We start from the raw sequence: 20262 nt of genomic DNA on the forward strand, positions 1-20262 counted from the left end.
TTTCTTAACAATCCTGAAAGTCTTCTGCCTACTTTTTTTTGTGGGCCATCTTGTAAATAAGCAGCACGATGTTAAATTTATTAGGACTATACATGACATAAAATACCATACCCGTTAACTTGATCTGCAGACAAAACCGGGACCGGTGAACTAATTTGAACAGAAAGCCGGCGGTGTTTGGAAAAGGCTCAGCCTTGCAGCATCACCTGGTGGCAAACACTACTTACTTCCACCCACTGAAGCAGCTCTTTGTGAACATTCCCGTCTCCTTCAAAACACTCCCATGGTCAGTAAATCCGCAACAAACTCCCTGGGTGTGATCTGTCGAGTCTTAAATACATGACATTGTCATATCAACAGGCAGGTGTGCTTACAGGTGCCCGGGGGCAATACTGTGTGTTAGTGACATTGCCCATGGGAGGGAGACGGTCCCAGTCCGGCCTTGGCCGGGGGTGTCAGTAAGGTTAAAAAGGCCGGCGTGGGGCAGCAGGATCCCGCACGGGCTGGAAGCAGCTGCACCGCACACTCGCAGAGGAACAGTCCAGCGCCAGCTCCCCAAGTCTCTCTCCTTACTCCCTCCTCCTCCTCTCCCAGGGGAGAAGAAAAACGCTTCTGGTCAGAGCTCTTAAAACAGATCCACAGGTGGGATCAGTTATTCCCAATGCAAATTAAAAGCCTCAGAAGTTCCTGGCCCCTGGAAGCTGGGCCTTTATTTCTGCCACAGCCCCACAGCAACGCACCCGGCAGTGTGCAGGCAGCGGGAGGCTGACGGGTAGGACATGCTGCTGCTTATTATAATAATTGCTGCATGAGCAATGAAGAGCTGAGTTTCTAACTCCTGCTGCCCCCTGAGCGCCTGGGGAAGCTGAGCAAGGACGGCTCGGCCGGGCTGTTGGGAGCGTGTACCTACCCAAAGGCTGGTCACAAGAGTCCCGACTTTGGCTGTGATTTCTTTGGGATCCTTCTGCCTCACTGAGTCCGGGATGATGTCAGCCAGGAAAAAGTGGCACTTCCTGGCGTAGAATATCTCCTCATGCCAGAGAGCAAAGGTAAGAAACACTATACCTACAAGGAACAGTGGAAAGAACACAAATACATTAGAAAAAAACCACAATATAGTTTTAGCATTCACCATTTCAGTTAACCAGCTCTTGGCTTCTTTAACGCTTTTGCTGTCCAAGGTTTTTTTGCAACTGAGGCCTAACAGCCAGTGTTCATATCTCAGCCTAATGTAAGAGTTTGCCTGAATTTAAAAAAAAAAGTATAGATTTCACAGCATTGCATCCTTCCTCATGAGCTTCCCTGGTAAATACTGAAGGCACTTGCTAGGTCGGGCAGCTGCTGTCCAGCTGTTCTGAAGAATTACAGTTAAGCAGCAGTTCAGCTGCGATAACCTGAGCTACTCAGTCAGGACTGAAAACAAACCATGACAGAGTGGTTTTCATACCAAAAACTCTGCAGCAAGGCCTAGAGGTGTTGCCAGCTCCTCACCTTCGGACAGTGCTTGAGCGTGTGGGGCGTGCAGCCGGCTGCCATCCCGCCGAGCGCTGCAGACAATGCTCTCCTCATCGCACACACAAAAGCCGTCGCTGCCTAAAACCGGAGGATGCTCAGCTTTAAGAATCAACCCCGCATTTCTGTGGTCTGCCAGGGCAAGGTCTGCTGGTTCGCTGTCCCTTGTTTCTGTGAAGGAACACAGAGTTTTACAGGAAAGCCTGGATCAGTGGTACCGAGAGAGACACATTTGTAAGTATGACGACAATATTGTGAATTTATCTTCAAAGTTATGCCCCCTTCTGTCTTTCACCTTTCCTGGCAAAACATCACAACAGGATAAACACCACTAGACAGTAAATTACAACCTTTACACCAAATTGCAATCTCGGGTATAACACTACAGGTCTTCTCTGCTTCCATCTTTCACATGGAAAAGTCAGACCGAGCAACCACCACATACTGCTTAACGGAACCCAGGCATAGTTCAGTCTGGGATTCTTTCACGTGGTATGAAAGAGGACTTCTTTTCTATGAAAATAACAACCTGGCTTGCACTGCTATGGTAACAAAAACATCCACAATCATTAATACGTTTTGTTTTGTCAACAATTCTGTGAAAACCTGCCATGTTACCCATGGTGGAAGCAGAAAAGAGCAAATCCCATCCTTCTCGGGGTGTCAGAACCAGTCTTGGACTGGGACTTTCCACTGAGGTTTCTTGAGTTTGCATTTAGTATCTTGGCTAATCAGGCAAATCTTTTTCAACTTCTGCACATTTCTGTAGAAACTTCCACATTTAGCATAAAAATCTTACAGATTTCTGTAAGCAGCTCCCTGGGTAACTTAAGCACATCAAGCCAGCTTCACTGTTCCTTGCACAGCTCCACAGGCAGAGTAACAAGGAGACAGTGAAAGAACAACTCTGATGACTACAAAGCTAAAAGCAGCTCCACCTTTCTGGCAAAAAACACTATTAGTAGTAAACTCTGCATAGACAATCTATAAAATCCAGCCCTTGCTTAGCAGCTGGCAATCAACTCACGGTCTTTTACAGGGATGAGTTTCATTTGTCTTTCTTCACTGGAAGAACTTCCTATGAGCAGAACAATTAAAAGGTAGTCTCACTGAAATTCATTAACATGATCAAAGTATCTTTTTTATGCAAGGCATTTAGTTAATTACTCCCATAATTTTGAAAACAACAATCCCAAAGCAGTCATTTACCTTCTAGTTGCTCCCTGTTTATATTCTCTGCATTGTTACCTAGCACGGCAGTAGCTTTTATGGGGCTGAATTGAAATGTTCCAGCACTCGGAGCAACTGGCGAACTCTGCGTGAACACGTTGCTCCGGCTGCTCTCCTTCAGCGCCGACTTTGTACTGGGCACTGTGATGGTTTCCTTGACCTGTAAAGCTTATTTTGCCAGAAGCAGAGGCAACGGGAGCTTTGACACTCCCGTTCTTTTTGGGAGTGTTGCACTGAGATGTATACTCTGCAATACAACCACCAGACATTCTTAGGTGCTGAAAACTGCGCCACTTGGAGCCACCGTGTCCCATTCCTTTGCCTGGGAAATTAATTTCTGGATGTGACTTGCTGACTCTTTGCTTTCTCCTCTTTTCTTTGTTAAGCTGCTTCTCATTCTCCTCTTCTCGGAGGGCTTAACAAATCCTTGTGATAGCTGGAGCTGACCAGGCTGCCCAAGGATCCATCGTATCCTCCAAGTGTGTTCGTCCGCTTTGTCCCTCTCACCCGTGAAATCATTCTGGAGCACTTTGCCTTCTCCTCACTGGCATCTTGCTTTCCAGTCAGATCTCTTATATTGCTCCATGTATTAATATAGCGTTTACTGGAATCCACAGCTGTAAACGAGTACACCTAAAAATACAGTGAAATGTTGTTATTTCTAATTGGTATGGAAGAAAGTGTAAGTTTTGTCTTTTCTAATAACTGATGTATTTTACTCATTGTAATATAAGCATTCAAGGACTGAGTTCTTAATCCTGGAAAATGTATTCTGACTTCTGGGGAGGATCCGGTGCCTCAAGGCTCTCCAAGCCCAGCCCTGATAACTCAGCCCTGATGTTGTGCTGTCCTGAATCACCTCAGCTCTTACCACTGAATTTTGCTGAACCTGAAGATGGATACTGCAGTGGCCAAGGCACACAAGCAGCACCTCAACATCCCCGCTACAATTTCTGATTTTGATTATCTGAACCAACAGCAGCACATTCTGTACAAGAAAGATTGCCTGGCAAGTTAAACCAAGCTGTGCAACCACTCTACCACGTTAAAACCAGTCTTAAACTACAGGGTGGACCAGTTTGATGTCAGCGTGTAAATGCTGCAGAGGCAGCACCTGCATTTCACCTTCTTTAGCAGACTGAAGGGAACTTTCAGCTGCTGGTGTCCAACCAAGAGTATTCAAAGACTCGAGCAGAAAGTCCTTTTCCCCCTTCCACTGACTTCTAAGACTATGAAGTTTCTGCAGGACGTTATGTTGCCTGAGTGCACTGCTTAAATTGCTGCTCCCATCTCCACCACCTGCAGACCAAGAGACCTGGCTCCCAGCTCCTCCTTGCCCAGAGGGGCAGAGCCTGTACCTCCTGCGACCCAGCAAAGTGCCCCAGTTCCCAAGTCACACTGAGATCTGCCCAAAAACACTTCTCACCCCTGGGGACAGAAACTCCCTAAGTGACCAGGAGCGCAAACCACAAGACCAAAAGGAGAATCTAAGAGTGTAGGCTTGTGGGGTTTAAACCAAGACAAGACAGACCAGAGGACCTTGACCTGTATGACTTCACAGCATACAGTTGTTGGATAAAAACAGAACTAGAAGCCCAGCCCTCAGGACACCCCTTACTTCTTTGGGATCTTTGCTGAACTCAAGTTCCTTATTGCAAGACTCAGTACTTAATCTTCTACATGGAAAAGAAACTCCATTGTGCAATTCATTCTTCTGGATCCATAATCTAGAAAATGACTGTTTAAAATTATTTTAGAACTTTTTCCAGAGGTGACACCCAGTCAACCTGTAAAAGGAGCTGCGGGGACTTCCAGTCACTGTCAGATGTATTTTGACTTTAAAATGCCTTAATGGCCTGTGAGCAGCCTAAATAAGAATCCACTAACTTCTAGAGCTCTCCCAGGAAAATACAGAAGAGAAGGGCCATTCTAGGTCATTTTCTGAAGTTCTCTGTGTTTGGGAGTTGAAATGTCTCAGTTCTGTGGGCTTTCCAAAAGGCCTGTGGTTTAACATCTTGTCTGTCCCCCTAGTGAGACACTAGAGAAGAAAACACTGGTGTTTGCACATTCACAGATTTTAAAAGGCCAGAAAATACCACTGCGACCATGAGGCCTGGTCTCCAGTAACACTGAATGCTAATTCCTGTTTTATTGGCAAAATGCCTTTTAGAAAAACATCCAATCTTATTTTAAAAGTTGTCAGCAACTGAGAAATAAGTTCTGAGAAAATGTCCAATGCTGAATTAATATACAAAAAGTTCTATGGCTCATTTTCAACATCAATTTGTCTAGATTTAAATTCCAGCTGATCTCAATCCTTTTCTGTGATGCTGCACCATAGATTTGCCATTCTACACCCCGTGGTGCTGGCGAATCATCTAGTGGGGCTGCAGAAACCAGCTGGGCTTGGCAAAGCCAGGGCTGAGCCCAAGCTCATAAATCAGACTATATCTGCTCAGTCTGCCATCCCTGTGGAATAGTTTTCAGTGTGCATTGCAATATTCTCAATATTTGGGCTTAGGGACATATCTCAGTTGCCTTTTTCCTTGGTTATTGGAGAACAGCCTGAGGACTATTCTGTTCCTGTTCCAAATAACTGACAGGGGAAAAATGTGGCCCGAACGATAGTGGAATTGCTCACAGTGGCTGTTTCAGAAGGAACAGAGAAAATTGTGCTCCTTTCAAAGGACAAACACTGCTAGGTCAGATGAAAAGACATTATATGGCTGAAAATAGAAAGAAATAAGAGCATTTTTATCTACCTGTATGCATCAGATTGATTAAGTGCCTCTACAAGAGAAGGGATCTGGTACTTCTCTGCTTCTTGACGAAAGAGAGGCCATTCTCTGTATGTTATAAATCAACCGAACTGTAAAATCACTACAAAAGCATCTTACCAGATTATCTTTTCCAAATATAATTTGGAAAGTTTCGGCAGTCTCCACACAAAACAAAAGATGCATTCAGACATGTGATTTTTCTTTTAACAGACGGACAAATAGCCTTTCATTTTAAATACTGAAAAGTATTTCAGTATCACATCTGGCATCTAAACAACAACTGAAAAAAAAATAAAATCAAATCTGGTTTTATTGACATATATAGAAATTTTACCATTAACTACCATTGACTTCCACAGAGTCAGTATTTTGTGTCAGCAACCCCAAATTAGAGGACATACTTCTGAAAAGGTGCAACCAAAATAAATAGGCTCCTAAAGCAGAGGTGTTTGGCAGCATCCCTCTCAATCTTTGTGAAACTTGCTATTTTGGATACTTTTTTCCAGCTATTGCCCCTCTATAGTTGTGAAGTGAAACCACCGTCCTCCCTTTTTTCTTTAATTAAGCACGGCTATTGATGGTAAGACCTGATTTTGGGAAACAGGAGTCCTACTCTGCTCTGTGATGCTCATGACAGTGGAAAATTCACCACAGCATTTTCCATAGGGAATCCCATAATGAGGGTTCATGGATTCGATGGGCTGCTGGAACATCCACCATTCCCAGAAATACTCTTAGCCCTAGAACATGATTATCCTTGCTAATAAGCTATTAACATGGTCCTGTTTACAACAATCCCTAGGCATGGTTTGGCCATCCAGATGTTCCTGGAGCTGTGTTCATGGTCGGGAGGAATGAAGACACATCTCCGGGAGGCTGAAGCAGATTGGCTGCAGAAAGGAGCTGGTGCCAGAGACCAGAAACATTCCCAGACATGCTCAGTTAGCTTGTATATATAACTGTCCTGTCTGACATCTGGCTGCCCATGCCTTTGATGACAGACATGAAAGCAATTGGTGGTTATTATATCAAAGAAGCCACTGGTGTAATGTTTCTGTTGACTTTAGGGGAAAAAAACAACTCTCACACTGCTTGTGGAAATAGCCACATGTGCTAAAAATGACCGCATCCGCTGGTGATAAGTTGTGAAGATATTCTGCCTACTAGAGATGATCCAACAAGCAAGGGATTTGAGAACTGAAGAGCCCAAAAGATCTGCTGATGCCAGGCTGAATGCAAAAATCGTAACGTGTAGCAGTGGCAGAAGCATCAGTCCCAGGGAAACTGCTCCGAGAAGCCTCAGCACAAATGGATCCATTCTGGGTAATCTCGGGGGCAAGTGAAACACATTGGAATATCCCAGGAATATCCCCAGGAAACGGAGGTTTTACAGCATCTCAATTTCTGACGTTTGACACAGTTTAGAGACCTAACGGACTGATGTGTGTATGGAGGGAGGGGGCCCTCTCCTCTCAAGCACCCCGTGTTCCTCCATCCCTGTACCACCGCGGTTTTGGAAGATCTGTTTTTCAGCATTAGAGCAGAGGTACCAGCAGAGGGGGCAGATGGAGCAGTTTTTAACTGGACTAGCCAGACTTAGCTGGCATTAAAAAGAACAAAAAAAACGAATCTGAAGAGGGATGCAAAGATCTCACCAATAAAAACATTTTCCTTTTTGCTAAAGGTGTGCACATAGTGCACCAGTTTGTGATATACCCTGCCGTACAGGTGGCTGCCATATCACGCATTAAAATAAAGGCATACACACTGAAATAAAAACATATCTCACAATAATCTCTCAGTCCAAATAATCTATGTTTAGATGGAATAGTTTGCTCCAGGACTAAAGGAAAAGTCTCAGTTCTTTTGTATAATGTTTCTATGAAAATCAGAAAACAAATCCCCGTGTTTGCTTCCTGTACAATGTCTGATCCTATGAAAGAAACACATTCACTCTGCTTACTTCAATTCAGCTGGCAGAAACAATTTCCCAAGTCTTAGAAAATTGAGAACGTGCCAAAACATTTGCCCATCTCCATGGATTAGAAGACTTTGACCATAGGTGATCCAACAGACTTTCTTGTCATTTGAAAACAGCTCTGGGTACTACAGAAATAAAAATACATTAAGACCAGATTTCTGGTGTTAGTCATGGAAAGAAATCCAAACGGGATTTTTCCTTTCTCAGTAACAGAATTAAACCTGTTCCATCAAGTCTATTTATATTATTAATAAAAATGCTTATATTATTAGCCCAGGAAGTACTTTCTCGGGAAGTCCAAGATTTATTTCCCTCCAATACTTGAACATACTCACTTAATATTAAATTCCCAGTCTACATGCGAAGCCCTGATAATTCCAAGTTTTCAGGTCAAAACCATTCTAATAATTCTCATTGTAAGAAATACATATTCTAGTCTGTAGAACCATAGATTCTGTCTTAGGAAGGTTCATGTGGAGGCAACACAAAGACAGTTAGTTATCCGTACCTTCAATAATGTCTGTAGGCAAGTTTCATACCAGTTACTTCCTACATAAACCTTCACAATCTGATGGAGGGAGCATGCGGATACTACTTCTGTCCAATCTGCACCTAGAGATGGAGGAACAAACAGAAAGGTGATGGCTAAAGTAAGTGCAAGTGGTCATTATTTTGTTATAAATACCAAATTAACAGGACATGGGATTTTGCATCAAAATATTGCAAATCATAATTATTTGAAATAGTGACGTGTAGTCCACGCACACAGAGCTGGAACTCTCCTGTTTTGTTTAGGGGTCACATACAACCGCAAGCAAAAGGCAAGTCGGGATGTAATATCTGAGTCGTGGGTAACGCGGTGCATCCATGCTGCAGCCAAACCACCGCTCCTCAACAGGTGCAAAACAACAGCAAGAAGGCCATGTGCAGTAGCATGGTCTTGTTCACTCATTTATGTCAGCTAAGGTAAGTGAATCTAAGTATACTGCTACATTGCCACAGAAAGAAATAATTTCCGAAGTACTAGAAATAAGGGGGAAAACAGAAATATTTAAATATTTTTCACTTTTTTGAAGTGAAGACTCAGCTTGTCAGCACATGTAAAGTTAGTGGAATTCCAGGGCAACCTGGAATTGAGCTGTCACATAATTTCCCATCTTTGCAAGGAACCGCACGTCACTATTTCCTTTGAAGATGACAGTGTTGGGGCAGGTGTGAGCCTCAAAGAGCTCTTATGCACAGAGAGCAGATATAACACAACAGCTTTGGATATATTTTAGTCTGGGTTCAGCCCACGTCTTACCTTAGTGTGGCAACAAAGATCCAGGAAGTTTCTGTCAAAATCTTTAGTAGTATATGTTACTATGTATAGTCAGTTAATTCTGGGACACTGTTTTAGGAAAATCAAAATAATTTGCATTCAAAAGCAATGGTTTTAAAGAAAACCCAAACAACTAACTTTGAAAAGGGCTCCAGATTGGAGAACTGTATTTCCTACAGCACACCTTTACAGAAGATACAGGCAAGTCACACCCTTAATGAGATTATTTAGAGGGCTATGCATAATGATATAAATAGATTCTACTATCTCTAAACAATTAACAAACTAGCAAATGCTTATCTGAGGTAGCTGCTATAGTGGGACTATCCATCTTCCACAACACATGTAAAATTGAAGTGTCATTTATTAAGACATTTAAGTCAGAGTTATTTTGTTGTAGCATGTGTTATCCAACAGGCCACCCAGTAATGACACAGAATTCATGAACTGCTGTTTCAATTTAAGATCAAACCATCCTTCTCAAGGATTATAATTCCATTTAAGAATTTATAAGATTCACTCTTTTCTACATACACACCCATCACATGGTGGGGTAGGGAAGAATACTTCAAACATAAGCCACTTCATCTTATTCTGGGGAAAGATGCTGATGGCTCAAGATGGGAAGGATAATCATCCCCTACACAAAGACTCAGAGGACCCTGAGGGTGGAGTAAACTGGAAGTAGTGTCTTAAGGGTCCCAGAGCACTGGGACAGGCTGCCCAGAGTGGTTTGGAGTCTCCTTCTCTGGAGATATTCAAAACCCGCCTGGAAGTGATCCTGTGTGATCCACTCTAGGTGAACCTCCTTTAGCGGGTGAGTTGGACTAGATGATCTCCAGAGGTCCATTCCAATCCCAGCCATTCTGAGATTCAGTGAAGTAAGGTCACAACTACAAAATAAGAAGTCAGATTTGCAAATAAACAATAGGAAATACAGTTAGTATCGTACAAACTGGAACCTTGTGCTTGGATAGGGCAAAGGGATGTCTGCACTCGTTTATCCCAAAGTGATGGTTTGCCACCAATGGAATAGGGAACTGCGAATGAGACTGTAGGATGTACTGAGGAGGCAGCAGAATTAGTCTAAAATACTGGAGAGGTTTCAACTGGAATACCTTGTAAAGAGTGTGATTAAATTTATCTTTCCTGGAGACCATGGCACAACAGGAAATGTGGAAAGAACTGGCTGTGTTCAGCCTTAGGAAGAAGGGGTTAGAGGAGGGTCTTATTTTCTACAGCTAGTGGAGGGTGTAGGGAAGACAGTCAGATTCTTCTTGGAGGTACAAAGTGCTAGGTCAAGAGGCAATGGAAAAAAGTTGGAACATAGGAAATTACATGTGCGACTTCATTTAGCACAAGGGTTTTCAACTACTGGAACAAGAGTCCAAAAGGCTCCAGGATCTCCACCGTTGGAGATACTCAAAGTGTTTCCTGGCAAGGTCCTGAGCAACCCAACCTATGTGACCCTGCTCTGAGCAGAGAATTGGACTAAACAACCTCCAGAGATCTCTTCTGGCCTAAATTCTGTTAATATGAGGAAACTGGGATAGGTGAAAAATTCCTCAGTTAATCAGGGAATCATATTAACTCTTGTTAAGAAGCCACAATATGGGCTGATAGAAAAATGTCATGATTTTTCTACAAATGCTGTAGAGGAGAGGAGGAAACAGCATTTATGTTAGAGGTCAGTTTTAGCAAGGGCTAATTGTGACTGTGAATGCACTTAGGCTGGAGGTTAGAAATAGATTATTTAGTTTAATTGTACGAGTTGTAAGAATAGTTCCACATCAGAAAAATGGGAGCAAAAGAAACCTTGTATTTTTAAGGTAGAACATGTGTTGATGAAAGTAACTTGGATATTCTACACTCGAAGGAACTTGATTCAGAGAATTAGTTCAGTAATTAATAAGACTGACAAGATTAGAAAGTAAAATTATCAAAAAATATGAATAATACTACCTAAAGCCAGTGCAGACTTACTTTATATTTCACCTAGAAAATAATGTAACTCCTCGAGTGTTCACTGATCAGCAGCAGCCAGTTAATAAACCAACAGGGTTAACAGTACATTTTAGGAAAAACAACACTGTCAGTCAATGAGACCTTCGGGTCACTTTTGTACTGTAACTGTCCCTTAAATGTAGATGTAAATCATTGACTGATTAGTTGTATTCAGGCAATACTGCTCGTTCTACTTTAAAATGAAGGAATTCTTGAGAAATCTTGACTTACTATAATCTCAGCTCTCTGCTGGCATCTGCTGTTCCAAGTAGCACTTTAAGGCATCTTTCATTGGTCCATATGTGGTGTCTCTTTTGTCCAAATAAGCACAGAGCTCTTCAATTTCAGAAATATTTTTAGTGAGGGGGAGTCAGCAAGTTCTCAGCCAATTCCTATCCAAAAGAAAGGGAATCACTACACTTGTAATCCTTGTTTTACATCTTATTGCTTATTTTTAATGAGTACAAGTCAGGTAACGTGAATTCTCCTACCTTTACCTACCACGCTTTACTTATAACTTTCCACATCATTTTTGTATTGAGAACAATCTGACATTGACAAATAAAGCTATTGCGACAGAGCCATCCAATAATGACCTGCAATAGTTTTGAATAAAGCTTTTAATATGGTATTTCTCCTCCACTGGATCATTCCCTAGCGCCAACAGCAAGTGCAGACAAGATGCCAGGGACAGAGATGAGGTGAATATGTTTGATCTTCTTGCTGTCTTTCTATCACCCTTTAGAGACCGGGTATTATCTGTTGGTGCTAAATTTGAAGTTTGTCAAAAGCTGCAGGAAGTTTTTCTATGTGTGGTTGATGGAATTACGTGTGGCTGACCATCTAATTGCGTGGCAGGCTTGAACAACCAACTGATTCATTGTGATTTGTTTTGCTTTTCTTAACTCAAATCACAACAAGTAGGTGAAAGAAAATGGAAGATGGTTTTTAATAGAGAGTATTAAAATGTGTCTTAATGTCTAGCTTTATGACTCACCTAGTGAGTGTTTGCAGTTATAAAAACTCCCCCTGTCACAGGAAAGGTGTCTGACCTCTATATTTACATTTTCACCTGTTTCAGGTGAGTGGTGCTAATGATTCACTAAGGAGCCATTTTCCTACACGATAGAGATTTTATTAAACCAGTACACTGCTATGGTAAATCTGAGCAATCAGGCTAACTATAGGGAGAAGTATGTCTCAAAGAATCAAGTTAAAACACAGTATTCAGAAGCCACATTCTTTCTTGGACTAGACATAGCAGGGTGACTTCTCTGTGACTTCAGAAAAGCCTGTACCCATAGCCTTTAGATGCTTTTGGAAATCTTGTACAAAGTTTTCTGAATGAATTGTAGATCATTTTAAGAACACGGGAACATTAAAGAATTTCCGTATACCACTTTGGAATTTTAGGTTTACCAGTCTACAACAGAACAGAAGGATGCCAGCTTGCGTAATTACAGTCACCTGAAAGTTTAACAGAAAAATTAATAAAAATTCTAGAAGACAAGCTGCTGAGAATGAGACTCAACTGCAAAATGCATGAGGCAGCCTTTTGAAAGAACCTGAGGTTATGCTGAAACGGCCTTTGTGAAGGCAGGCGGGTACCTGGCGTGCTGGAAAAGGACACCGTCACCGGAGCGACCTCCTGCTGCCCACGCAGAGCTGCCCCAGCACCGAGTCAGGGTAGCTGGCCAGCAGCCCCAGTGCCGTGGCGCACAGCGGGGACCGTGGTGGGGTCCCCCCGCCACTGCCCCGGACCGCCCCCCGGGTACGCCGCAGTGGGGGACACCGTGGAGCAGCTGCCTGCAAGGAAAGGATGTCAGGACAGCACCCTAGAAGATCAGCAGTTAATAATCACTGTCAAATTTGCCACTGTTTTCAACATTTTATGGAAATGAGTCGCTAAGACTACTCACCTCAGTGTTGATCGTATCAATAGAATTTCCATTTCAAACCCGCAGTTTCACAAGATAACATTAAAATCAATGCATACAAGGAAGAAAATATATAGCTATGTGCATTGTATAACCTCTATAGATCTTCACAGCATCTATAAGTTCAGGAATTCCCAGAATTAAAACTTCCTCCTCCGAGGTGTCTATGTTGGAGAAGTCGTCAGGCAACAACATCTTCTCTGAGCAAAGAAAATTAACTTGAAAATAAAAATAAAATATAAGAAATGTGTGCTGACGTCTCTGTCCGCCGTCCGGATCTACCAAAAATAGGTTCTTATTTCCTTCAGCATTACTATTTACACATGCACGCATACACAGCAGATAATACACGTACACCAGGAAACACTTTGAAAACACAATCCTGAAAACAAATTTGATGCTAGAGGAGACCAGACACAGCATAAACAATAGCGGAAGCAGAGAATTAGGTTAGTTTTGTTTTATCGCAGCATCCTGAGAAATTCCTGTAAGAGGTTTCCTGTTTGTTCGGCTGCTCTTTTCTCCCCAGGCATGGCCCCATCCCACTGTGCATTTAAACACGTGTTTTCTCATATGCAAATATCGGAGGACTGGCAGGGAAAAAGTACAGCAATTTCATATCCATCTTGTCTTAAGTGGGTTCACAGAGGACGAAATACTGTTAATATATGAGTTATGTGATCCTGACATACTTTTGAGAAGTACTTGTCTCTTTTTTTTTTTGAAGCTGGAAGATTATTTAATGAATGAAACACGAGGTTTTTTACTAGTGAAAAGATAAAAGACTGAGTAGATATTTAGAGTTATCATGTAAGCTTTTTCTACCCTAATTACTGATTGTTAACATCAGTTCTAGTACCTGATGTCATTAATGCATTTTAGTTTGGAAAACCACTGGCTTAATAACACCCAAATAAGTAGGGCCACAAGCACGTAAATTTAGGCACATGTACTCTGGAAGCCACCGGGTAGAGGCTTTGGTTCTTGATTGATAAACTGGGCAGTAAAACTGACAAACAGCAAAACAAGCTAAAGAAAATCAAAATACTAAAGACTGTGATATTTTCACAAGTATTAGTGAAGACAGACAGAAACAGTTTAACATTAAAATTATTTAGACATACCAGAATATTAAGAAAAGACCAGTTACCTATGAAGCGGAACTCACTGCACTCGCACTCAATCAGGGCTGCGTTCTCAAGCAGCCACAGCAAATTATCATCATTAACTAGTACAGGATATTCTGCCACCAAATCTAGTGGGAAAAAGCAGTAATTCACATCACCTCCTGTATCTAGTAAAGGTGTATCCACTAGCCCTAAGGGAGCTCTTGCATGCAACACTAGGCAAAGAAAATCAGAGAAAAATCAAGGCATAAATGAAGAAGAATGGAACTCAGATATACACTTTGGAGATCTAACTAGTACAGCAAAGCAAATAAAAGTGCGTTAATCTTGTGCAACACGTAAAATTTGTGCAACCAGATTTGTACAACCAAAGGATGGAGCCTTACAGCCCAGCACAAAGGAATAAACATTTGCACGGACTTTCCTATTTTTTAAAATGAAGATAAATATTAAAAAAAAAAAATCTCAAAAAATAAATTTTGCAAGACTTAAACATCCCATGTGTGCAACAACTGACAACGGTCCCTGGGCATTCCTAAGGATGCAAAAGAACTTGTCAACTTGGGACACTTACCTGTGAATGCTGGACTATCAGGAGGAATCTCTGATGACTTGCTGGTACATTTTTGTGTTCTCCAGTAATTTGGAGATTTTCTTTCAGCTACTGGTGTATCTGCAGGCTGGACATGTAAATCGTATTTCCTGTCCTTCAAATTAGCTAAAATCTGCCAGGATATATAAGGTTTTTCTATGTATCCCTTTAATTCAAATAATTAATCAAAAAAGCAAAAGCAGCCACGGGAAAGAGTCTAAGGCATGCCATGCTATAATTCACATCCACCAAAATACGCCATGGAATATTGTATAAGACCAGAACAAATACATTCCTAAGTTTAGGTACCTAAAGGTAAATGGAATGAACTTGTAGAGAACACCCATAAGAACTTGTAATACAATTAGAGCCATTAATATATTCCAAAAAAGCCAACTATTTTTCAACATTTGTGTTTTACTGGCACTTCCTTGTAGTCTAGTTCTGCAATTCAAGGCAGCACACTGACATTTGTAAAACTATACAATACTATACCTATTTATGCCACATGAGAAATAGTCAAGAATGGCACAAAGACTGAAAGACCCTTTGAGTTCTTCTTAATAACATCTTTATGACAGGCTGTAGGAATTCAGTGGTTGGAAAGGGGAATAGATGTTTGGTTCAGTGATAGGAATTATTAACAGTCTGTATCTCCTGATCTTGTAGTGGATGATAAACAAACAGTTATGTACTGTTGCATGATATTAACTATAAAGTAACTTTAGAGCCGTGGTTATGACTTCTAAAGCACATGTGTAAAATGCCTTCAAGAATTAATATGATTACATTGAGAAGAACTTAAAAGCTAGAAAATGCAAGGATTCTAGTTCAGTGGAATGTGTTCCCAGTCACACCACAACAGATTAAATATGTGATCATGTACAGTTTGTTAATACAAAAGACTACCCAAGTTGTGTGGTCTTCCTCTCCCAACCTATTTGGAGATATCACATATTTAAACACAGTCCTAAGAAAATCCAAAAACGTTCATGTTAAACCCCAAATGTTAATATTTGGGGCTAAAAATAGCAAGCATAATAGCGTCTTCGAGACAATTACACAAAAAGAAACTCCAAGTTTAGATTAAACTTAGAGGAAAGCAAATATTGAAGTATGAAAACACACATTTCATCCAGCCAGGAAGTATGGACTCAGCCTTCACTGGCACAACTACACTGTATTTACAGTTAAAAATATTTGTGGCTAAATAGCAAATTATTCATTACAGATATCCATTTAACATTTGTTTATACAGCTACAGAACAGGAGGAGAGGAAGAATCATCATTTCCCCGTTTGACAGGATAGTGAATTCAGTGGTGTCCCATTGGGGTGAATTTGTTTTCAGACAGACTGACCCTTCTCAGGGAACAACAGGAAGGGCAGCGTGACTTTTCTCAGATTAAAAGGTTCATATTCAAGATCAGTCAGTATAAGTGACATCAAGCACAACAGCAGATAGAAGCCTCTGCTTTAACTTTAGTTTTAAAAAGCAAGTAATGACGGTTGAATGAGCTCTTACAGAAAGGTCAAGCATGAAATTTGTAACGTTTTCTGTACTCACCAACCAAGGCAGACAAGCTGAATGTGGCAATTATTTGTTTGGATACCTATCACAAGCATTGATAAAGTGATATACACAAACTCCTTGACATCTTCCTACTGACATTATTATCTAAACATGAAAAAAAATCCAGAAAAGCCACATAGAATATCTTACTTTACCTGTAATAAAGGTGTCAGCTGCAAAATCAACGCTTGCTCATACAATAAATTCAATTCAGTGCAGCTGAAAAAAAAGATAATTTTGAAGTCTGCATGTAGTAATGAAGGTGCCTAAATATAAAACCATCTTGGTCAAGAAATAATCTTAGATTTTCACCCTGATCTTGTACAGAAGCTTCTTTCCACAACAGAGATTCAGGAAACTCAGCGACTTTACTTTTGGGAATTGAGAAATACCAGCCACCTCTCCTGTAGATTCCATAATGCTCTCTGGTTCCTTCAAAGAGAAGAGGAAAACATGTCAAGAGGCAAGAATGAACATGTAAACTCTGAAACAATGTGATGTTTTATTTTAAAACTCAATTGGACTTCACATTTTATTTTCCATTCCACAGTAGTGCAACAAAAAATGGGGTAAATGGGGTAAATGCATGGGGTAAATGACCTAGAGAATTACCTTCTGATTCACTTGCACATTCCTTAGTTAATATGTTTATGATCATGGCGCTTGACAAGTCAACAAGCTGTAAGGCTTTACATAGTGTAATACTGACAGTTAAACCTTGGAACAACAGGGTCTACATTTATGCTGAGCTTGTCACACAGAACAGCAAGTGAAATCTGACAAATGTCTTCCTTAAATACTAAAATAAAAGTAATAAAACACAAATAAATACGGCACACCCCTCCACACAACCTGTGTGCCTATGGACACACCATATTATACAGTTAGTTTCTATTTTAAGGTGCAGATATTTATTATTATGTTGGTTGCAATCTTCTTGATGAGACGGAAAAGAAAGTAAGGATGCTCGGTAAGCACATACATGGCTGTCAGCTAAGCAGGGAGAGCAACGACCTAAAGCAGGACTGGAACACACAGCTAGGTCTTGCAGCCACTTTTCACATTACTGTATCACATTGAGATGTGGATTAGCCTGTGGCCTACTAAAATGGACAGAAAAGTCAATTCATGGCTGAAAATAAACCAACAAAAAAAGCCTGTCCTGGCCACAGTAGCTCCCCCCCCAAAACCAAGGAGACAGAGTTTCTACTGACAATGAACAACACAATTCTTGAAGCAGAAAAAAGTGGTGGAAGATGATAGCTGACATTTGGAGTGTCTTTAGACTATTTTGTATACAAGGAGGTACAGAAAAAGGTTGGTCTTAACATAATGGCATTGCTGGGCAATGGGCAAGAAGCCGAGGGGAGACACCTGGGTGTGACAAGGGTGACAAAGTGGGGCAGTGGGTGATGGGAGCCTGATGGTTGGGACAGGGGGGTCATGGTAGTAATCCCATAATTACTACTGCTGAACAACTCACCGTAAGATACAAGCATGTGGCATTGCTAGGAGTATTTACTTAAAGATCTTTAAAGTACCACTTGTACTACAAACCACAACAAAACCCACAAAAAACCACAAATCACCACCAAAGAGATTATTTTTTCTTTTTCACTGTCCCAGTGATTTCAAACAAGAGGTTATAGTTCTGAAGATTACTTAAAATATGTGCCAGAATCAGTTGCCGCTGTGTCTCCCTGAGCTGCCTCAGCTCTGCAGAAGCAGCAAAAGGGATAATGTGTTATTTGACCCAGTAAATGAGACAACGAACACAAAACCCAACAGGACAAGCCTGTGAGATACAAAGAAGGGATCTTAAGCAAGCTGCACCTCAGTTTGGCTTTTCATTTCTTCTGTTGCTGTTGAAAATAGGAATGTGAACATCAGTGTTTTTTTCTGGTGGCTTTATAGTTAAGTCTTTATCCTGAGCTTATTGTTTCGCAGCCTGTGTGTGTGATGGAAGGTTAAAAGGGGTTATGACTTCTCATAACGCTCGTATCAGTAAGTATCTACAGACAAGAGGAAGAGGAATTCACACCTTGAGCCAAAATGAATGAAGAGTGTGTAAGCTTTAGGGGTCATTTAATTACAGGAAACCAAAACAATAAAACAAAATGGCAAATTCTGATTTCAGAAGTGATTCAGAAACGAAGATCCTCAATTTTATATCAGTCAGTAAAAGCATAGCGCTCACATTGTTTGTACACCGGGTGATCAGACCCCATTTAAATTCACTCTTTTAATATAAAGCTGACAGTGCTGTGAAGAGGATCGGTTTTAAAATCCTTCACCATGAGGTACTTCAATGCCTGTTTTACCTGCATTTGAGGATTTTGAGACCTCCACGATGGCCCCAGGAGCTCCCAAATGAGGATCCCTACAAGGGAAGGGACCATCCCAAACAAGGGCTGAGCCTCCCAAAGGCCCAGAGGAAGAGGCGGGACCACAATTTATTTTAAAAGCCAATTAACACAATGGTACCATGACAGCTTTTGTTAATTAGATGCTGTTTCTGTTATTTCTCTTGGATAAAATAGGAAACAGGTGAGAAGCAAGACCCAAGGAATAAAAAAAAGAAAGCCAAGGAAATCTGGGGGATGACGGCTCATTACTGGACTAATCATTGTTAACATCCAGGATTTTTAGGGGTTTGTTTTTTAAATAGTTTAAGGAGGACTTTAGATAAAGATATAGGAGTTCTTATCAATATTTTAAAGATTTATCTGGGGACAAGGTCAGCATTTAAAAAAAAAAAAAAAGAGGGATTGATATGAATGCAGGTTAACTCCACATGTTAACATATAAGTTGTATGTATAGGAATAATTTATAGATTAAATGTTAATATATAAATAAATGTGTAAAATAATAACTGCATCTTGGGACTGTGTCGCATCTCATCAATGGGATTATTTGTCTTTAACATGTACATAGGTTTATCCATTACCAGCTCTGTGCGTTATTGCTGGAAGTCTCAGATGGCATAAAGATAACTTTATTTAATTGCTTTATTAATAATCTCCCCAGACAGCAATTTGGAGGCTGCACTGAGGCAGATTTTTGTGTTGGATTTTATACTTTGGAGTTGCTGGTTTCTCTGCCCTCCTCTCCTGGCAGGCTTGCCTGCAAAAAGCCAATCACAGCAACATTGCAGCACTGTTGGATGTTTTAGATGACAGATCTATTAAGGAGGGTGAAGGAAGGGCTGCCAGACTGTATTTTGGCATAACGGGGGAAAAGGGGAGAGTTTGTTTTATGAAAAATAAAACATAAAACATTTAAATAAATACAGTATAAACAAAAGGATGGTCACCGTTGTCCTCTCCCGCCTGTACAGCGTGAACCCATTGACACTTCAAAAGCTTGGCTGTTGGATGGGTCCCATTTTCAAACGATGCCTGTAGAGTTTTATCTATATTCAGCCAAGCGTTTCACTTTGAAAGCCTGCGCCGCCCACACGTGCTGGCCATGCTGCCACGCTGCAGAGCTGTCCTGCTGTCAGCTGGCCCCTCCTGCTTCCCGGGACACCTGGCAAACAGAACACACTCCTCTGCCATCGTGTTCATACCGATTTTTGTCTCGTGTCCAACCCTGGAAAGACCTGGATCTGTCAACACAGCAAAACTTCTAGCGACACTCGTCATCTTCTGGATGATCCTCAGGGCCATCGCCAGGGCTAAGTGCCATAGTTGCTCGAACTTCTGCCTTTCCCAGATGTTGCACATGTATTTTGGCTGTGGTTTTGTGTTTTACTCGGCATGATTGCACCACAACCTGTCACAGGTCCTGGTCCCCTACGCTGCCTCCAGCTGTGCTGCAGCTCCCTTCCTCAGGTTGGGTTTAACAAACACACGGCTGTGGGGTGTATCAAATCAAATCAGACTCTTGGTCCAGTGGAAGTCTGGTCATCTTTTTCCCCATGGATCTCACTCTGATGCATTGAGTCAGAAAATGAGATGTCAGGGCTGAATGAGATATCTATCATGACAGGAGTTCAAAATCTACACGGTCCACCTAGAGAAGAGCCCAAGTTCACCCACTTGTGATGCTGTCCCACCCTATGTTACTCATCTAAAAGCTCCATCTCACTGGAGCAAGAAATGCTGGATTTATGAGGGCAGAAAGGTGGAGATCAATGCATAAGGGTCTCTTGGTTTTGTAATTTACCTTGAAGTCTACTTGGTTAAAACCCCAGGAGAAACAGG

The 20262-nt window shown here is 41.3% G+C and overlaps 1 protein-coding gene across 1 annotated transcript; it reads right to left on the reverse strand.

Annotated features, from left to right (window-relative positions):
- Window positions 1-270: 270 nt before the first annotated feature.
- On the reverse strand, window positions 271-19725 carry KCTD19 (potassium channel tetramerization domain containing 19; the record flags this gene model as incomplete). The annotated part of the gene is given in 21 exon segments (XM_080352015.1): window positions 271-330; window positions 911-1065; window positions 1492-1593; window positions 2540-2590; window positions 2722-2902; window positions 3250-3375; window positions 4361-4418; window positions 5505-5588; window positions 7486-7628; window positions 8012-8115; window positions 11060-11066; window positions 11070-11198; window positions 11202-11220; window positions 12437-12466; window positions 12468-12663; window positions 12861-12983; window positions 13916-14107; window positions 14467-14617; window positions 16212-16283; window positions 16286-16488; window positions 19626-19725. Coding segments are annotated over 21 exon segments (2286 nt in total).
- Between the last annotated feature and the right edge of the window lie 537 nt (window positions 19726-20262).

This window comes from Nesoenas mayeri, assembly GCF_963082525.1.
Source record: "Nesoenas mayeri genome assembly, chromosome: 12".
In the NCBI taxonomy this organism is placed as follows: domain Eukaryota; kingdom Metazoa; phylum Chordata; class Aves; order Columbiformes; family Columbidae; genus Nesoenas; species Nesoenas mayeri.